The 6,000-nt window shown below is 24.1% G+C and overlaps 1 protein-coding gene across 4 annotated transcripts in view; it reads left to right on the plus strand.

Moving 5' to 3' along the window:
• The window catches only part of LOC144980156 (endothelin-converting enzyme 1-like), a 49,484-nt gene extending 43,858 nt beyond the window's left edge, over nt 1-5,626 (plus strand). For 3 of the 4 annotated variants that reach the window (XM_078927721.1, XM_078927722.1, XM_078927723.1), the window contains 3 exons: nt 707-986; nt 3,373-3,540; nt 4,399-5,584. In XM_078927721.1, the coding sequence (XP_078783847.1) occupies nt 707-986; nt 3,373-3,540; nt 4,399-4,555 (605 nt within the window). In that variant the 3' untranslated portion in view covers nt 4,556-5,584. Of the gene's footprint in view, nt 1-706; nt 987-3,372; nt 3,541-4,398 lie in introns of all 4 variants that reach the window. The other variant, XM_078927720.1, reaches the window with a different exon arrangement.
• Nucleotides 5,627-6,000: the final 374 nt, after the last annotated feature.

Consider the following 6,000-nt stretch of genomic DNA (forward strand, 5'->3'; position numbering starts at 1 on the left):
TGACGCCCTTATGAAATACTTCTCCGACGAACATAAAAGTGTATCCAGAGGAGACAAATATTATTAATCTTCTCATGTTTTGACTTTTATACATTCTGATCACATGACATGTGAAAAAGTTCTAGCCAGCATGGAGAATAAAAAGTACCGATTTTCTTTGTTTAGAACCAAGCTACTCGTTGTCAATCCTATTACATATGTGTCAACATTAGGGAGCAGGTACTCGTTTAAGATTTTAAAATATAAAAAGATTGTGTATGTAAAAATGTCAGATAAGTCGAGGCAGGAACGAAATTGACATCACTCAGCTCTTTGTTATTGTTTTTGGTTTTAAGGGTTTTACGGCGTATGTATTATTTTTTTCCGACAGGGTCAACGCTGTTAAAGACTAATTACTCATTTTACACCTGCGTACAGTGAGAGAACGTAAATAAAGAGCCTTTTCCTAGGACTCAACTATAACCTAAGCAGAGCGGGACTCGAACCCAGGACCTTCCGATTTGAAGGCGAATGTCATACCACAAGGTCACATAGCCACACTAAAATATGTAAACCTAGAATCGAGTCTTTCACAGTCCTCACAAAAAAAAATATTTAAAAATTGAAAAATAGCCACTTAACGTGCTCAAAGCGCCTTACAAGAGGTTTCAAGCCAACAACAACACATAACACTAATGCTTTGAATTTCCTTTTTCCTCATCCCCAGCCGTTCTTCAGAGTCCAATATACGACAAGGAGGCTCCACACTTCACAACGTTCGGATCCTTGGGCGCCATACTGGGCCGTTACCTGCATCACGTCGTCGACGACTGGGGAGAGCATTACGATAAACAAGGCGAAAAGTTGAACGATAAAACTTGGTGGAGCCCATACTCCATTAACGCATACAAATCCATCCACACCTGCGTCAATGAGGTTTATGGCAAGACCAGTCAAACAACATTTAATAACGGCCAGAAGTCGGAAATACCTATCAACACCCAAATGTAATTAGAATTATTGTAATAATTAGGAATATAATTACGATGATGATGATGATGATGATGATGATGATCATCATCATCATCATCATCATCATCTCATCATTCATCATGTGCAGTTGATGATGATATGATATAATAATATAATAAATAATATAATAATATAATAAAATATAATATAATAATAATAATAAAATAAATAAAACAATAAAATAAAAATATAATAATAATAATAATATAATATAATAATAATAAAATAAAATATAATAATATAATATAATAATATAATAATAATAATAATAATAATAAATAATAATAATATATATATAATAATATATATAATATATCATAATATATATTATTGATATATTATAATAATAAATATAATATAATAATATAACTTACTAAGTTAAATAATTAATATAATAAAATAATAATAATAATAATAATAATAATAATAATATAAATAATAATATAATAAAATAAAATATTAAAATAAAAATATAATATAATAATAATATTAATATAAAATAATCAATAATAATATATTATAATAATAATAATAATATTAATAATCATAAGTCAAATAATATAATAATAATAATAATGATATAATATATTATTGTAATATGATAATATTATAATTGATATTATAATGATGATGATGAAAATGATATAATATCATTCATCATCATCATTATCATATCATAATCACTCAATAATCAATATAATAATCATAATAGTAGTATAATAATAATAAATAATAATAATAATAATAATAATAATAATATATAATAATAATAATAATTAATAATAAATAATAATAAAATAAATAAAATAATAATAATATATAATAATAATAATAATAATAATAATAAATAATAATATAATAATAATAATAATAAAATATATAAAATAATAATAATAATAATAAATAATAATAAATAAATAAAAATATATATATTAATAATAATAATAATAAATAATAATATAATAATAATTTAAAAAATAATTAATAATAATAATTAATAATAATAATAATAATAAAATAATAATAAATATAATAATATATAATAATAATAATAATAATAATAATAATAATAATAATAATAATAATAATAATAATAATAATAATATATAATAATAATATATAATAAATAATTAATAATAATTTTAATATAATAATTAATAATATAATAATATAATAATAATAATAATAAATAATAAATAATAATAATAATATAAAAATAATAATAATAATATAATAATAATAATAAAATGATAATAATAATATAATAATAATAATAATAATAAATAATAATAATATATAATAATAATAATAATAATAATAATAATAATTAATAAATATAATAATAATAATAAAATAATGATAATATGATAATCATTATATGATATAAAGATATATAATAATGAATATAATGATATGATCTAATTAATAAAATAATAATAATAATAATAATATAAATAATAATTAATAATAATAATAATATATAATAATAATAATAATAATAATAATAATAATAATTAATATATATAAATAATAATAATAATAATAAATAATAATAATAAAAATAATAATAATAATAATAATAATAATAATAATAATAATAATAATAATAATAATAATAATAATAATAATAATTAAATATATATAATAATATAATAATAATAATAATATAAATAATAATAATAATAATAATAATAATAATAATAATAATAATATTGATAATCATATATAATATAATATAAATGATTAGATGATAAATAATGATAATAATAATAATAATAATAAATAATAATAATAATAATATAATAATATAATAATAATAATAATAATAATAATAATAATAATAATAATAATAATAATAATATAATATAATAATAATAATATTAATAAAATATAAATAATAATATAATAATAATAATAATAATAATAATATATAATAATAATAATAAAATAATAATAAATAATAATAAAATAATAATAATAATAAAAATAATATAATAATAATATTAGATAATCATTATAATGATATAATAATGTAATGATGATAATAATGATGAATATGATGATGATAATAATAATAATAATAATAATAGTAATAAGAATAAAAATAATAATAATAATGATAATAATAATAATAATAATAATAATATATATAATAATAATAATAATAATAATAATAATAATAATAATAATAATAATAATAATAATAATAATAATGATAATAATAATAATAATAAAAATAAGAATAAAAATAATAATAATGAATATAATGTGTTTTCCATAGATGAACTCCAGTTGCCATAGCAACCACACAGGATATCCGACCAGTCCTGATAATTTAAAATGATAATTTGTTATCCACAGATACACTCCCTATGCCATAGCAACCACAAGCGGCATCCGGTTGGCCTTGAAAGGATACAAAGATTGGGTACAGGAACTCGGCGTCAAAGAGAAGATGTTGCCAAGCCTGGGACTGTCTGCCAACCAAATGATTTTTCTCTCCTACGCTCAGTCTTATTGTTATAATAGGTAAGATAATTTCTTACTTGGACCTACCACCCCTCTAGACGTATATAGATCTCACAATATCACCTTAACACACATGATGACATTCTAAAGCTCAGATCACTTGCACTAGACAAGAGTTTTATGGAGGCAGATTACTAACTGGATAATAGAAACAGACTGAAAATCTCGAAGTGACGCACACATTCACGCAAGCGTCCATAGAGACTGCGCTGCCATATTTATTATTATTTATTATTATTATCGAAATAGAAAAAGTCCAAAGAAGAGTAGCCCGTTTGCATCACGATGCAGGTCGAGGAGCTGGGAGGGAAACAGTCAAATATATAGGTAGCTCTTTGGCAGATGATATTTTTTGTCGTGTAAATCATCTCTCTATTATGTACTGATTTGTTTATCTAGTACTATCTACTGCATGAGTCTCAGGTTATTTAATTAACATAGAGTGCATACACATTTGAAAATTATTTCAGTCAATTTCATTTTTCAATGGTAGAAATATTTGATTGAAAATTTAATCTAAAAAATATATATAATATATAGTTTGTCCCTGATATTAACCGATAATGCAATTCCTTGATCAGTGTGTCAAAATATTGCAATAAATCTAACTAGCGTTGGGACTGACCTATTTGTCACTTTGTTATGTACTAAAGGAAGCTATGGAATTAAGGAATGTTTGTCTTGCCTTTGTGTTGACCGGAAAATGAATAGTCAAAGGACGGAACGGGCTACATTGTATGAATTATTCTGATTGGTTAACAGTAATGTTTGAAAGGGGACGGAACGGGCTAAATCGCAGGAATTATTATGATTGGTTAATACTTAGTAACGCTCGGACAACAATTCTTTCATTCACAGGGGTGAAGATCTTACCAGTTTTCTTATCCGTAGAGGACAAGTGATGGAAGACGTAAAGATCAACATGGCGATGGGACAACTACAGGAATTCTCGGATGCTTACAAGTGTAAAGCAGACACCAAAATGAACCAAAAGAAAAAATGTACTTATTATTAGACCAACTTTTTGTGACATTCAACACCTGCTGAATAAAAATAAGATAATATTATAATATCGTGAATACTGCTAGAGGCTGTTGACTGTGAAAAGCAATGGACAAAAGTGAACATAACAGCGTCAAAAAAAAAAAAAAAAAAAAAAAAAAAGTTTCGAGCTCAAGGCTCAAGACCTCTGTCAAGAGTTTTTAAAAAATACCATCTAGATAGTCTAATGTCTATCTTGATTTTAGAACGATACATTATTGTTCTAACTGTTTTTTTTGTTTGTTTGTTTGTTGTTTTGTTTTTTTTGTTTTTTTGTTTTTTATTGGATGAAGAAGGGGTTAAAGCCAAAACGTTCCTAATTTAATGTTTTTGTCTTCTTTCTAAAAAGCTGTTATGTTTCTATTCATTTTTTTAGTACAAAAGAATTGTCTAAACTCCTCTGTTTTCACAATCTCTCAAGATTAGTATAATGTGTCCAACCGCTTCTATCGGATATTGTCAAATGTAAAAACGAGGGAACAGGTACCGGTGTAAGATAAACATCTGAACAGGTGTGTATAACAGTGGTTAAAACAAGACAGAAACATACAAGAAAAAAAAACATCCCAAAAAATCAGTCTATCACCTCGACTCGGGATTGAACCTCAGACCTTCTGATTCCCGGTCTGACCTTTCTTGCTTTGTCTGGCACCGTTCAGACACACTTGTTCAGATCTTTATTACTTGGATATTATGTCGGAATCAGATGAAGAAAATTGAGGTTTGAGGCAAAAATATAAAAATTTGGATATTTAACTCTCTCTTTACCGACAGAATGGCGAAGACTTGTGGCTCATGTTGGGTGCCCCAAGGGGCGGCCTAAGTAAGTTAACCGACCTTTTTCTAGGTTTTCCCCGAAATGTCGTACCAAATCCAACATAAAATTGATTTTTGAACTCTAATCCAAAACAAATGAGTACCTACATGCTATACATACCTTTGTTTGTTCAGCAAAACAACCTTCACACCACATTAGTATCTTCTTATAACTATAACCAAAAAATAATAAGGTCTTCAAATTTTCTGATGTTCAAAAAAAAAAAAATCGGAATGGTAAAAATTGTTGATTGTATCATATTGAATGTGATGATTTTCCCATAGTTGGTACGGAGAGATTTAATTTATTTAAAGTTGTAGAAACAACCGTTACACTCCTCATTGAAGGAATACTTTCTAATTCAAACCCAAAAGAATTTTGGCTGAAAATTCTATTCGAAGCATTAGATTTACACCCGACATAATACAGTTTTGAGGCAGTTGGTCACAGAATACATTGTTGTTTTCATTATTTTGTTGGGGTTTTTTTATTGGTAGATTTCAGCTAAAATTTCTTCTTCTTCTTCTTCTTCTTCTTCTTCTTCTTCTTCTTCTTCTTCTTCTTCTTCTTCTTCTTCTTCTTCTTCTTCTTCTTCTTCTTCT

This window comes from Berghia stephanieae, chromosome 9 (assembly GCF_034508935.2).
Source record: "Berghia stephanieae isolate SIO BIC M18660-M18661 chromosome 9, UCSD_Bste_1.3, whole genome shotgun sequence".
NCBI lineage: Eukaryota > Metazoa > Mollusca > Gastropoda > Nudibranchia > Aeolidiidae > Berghia > Berghia stephanieae.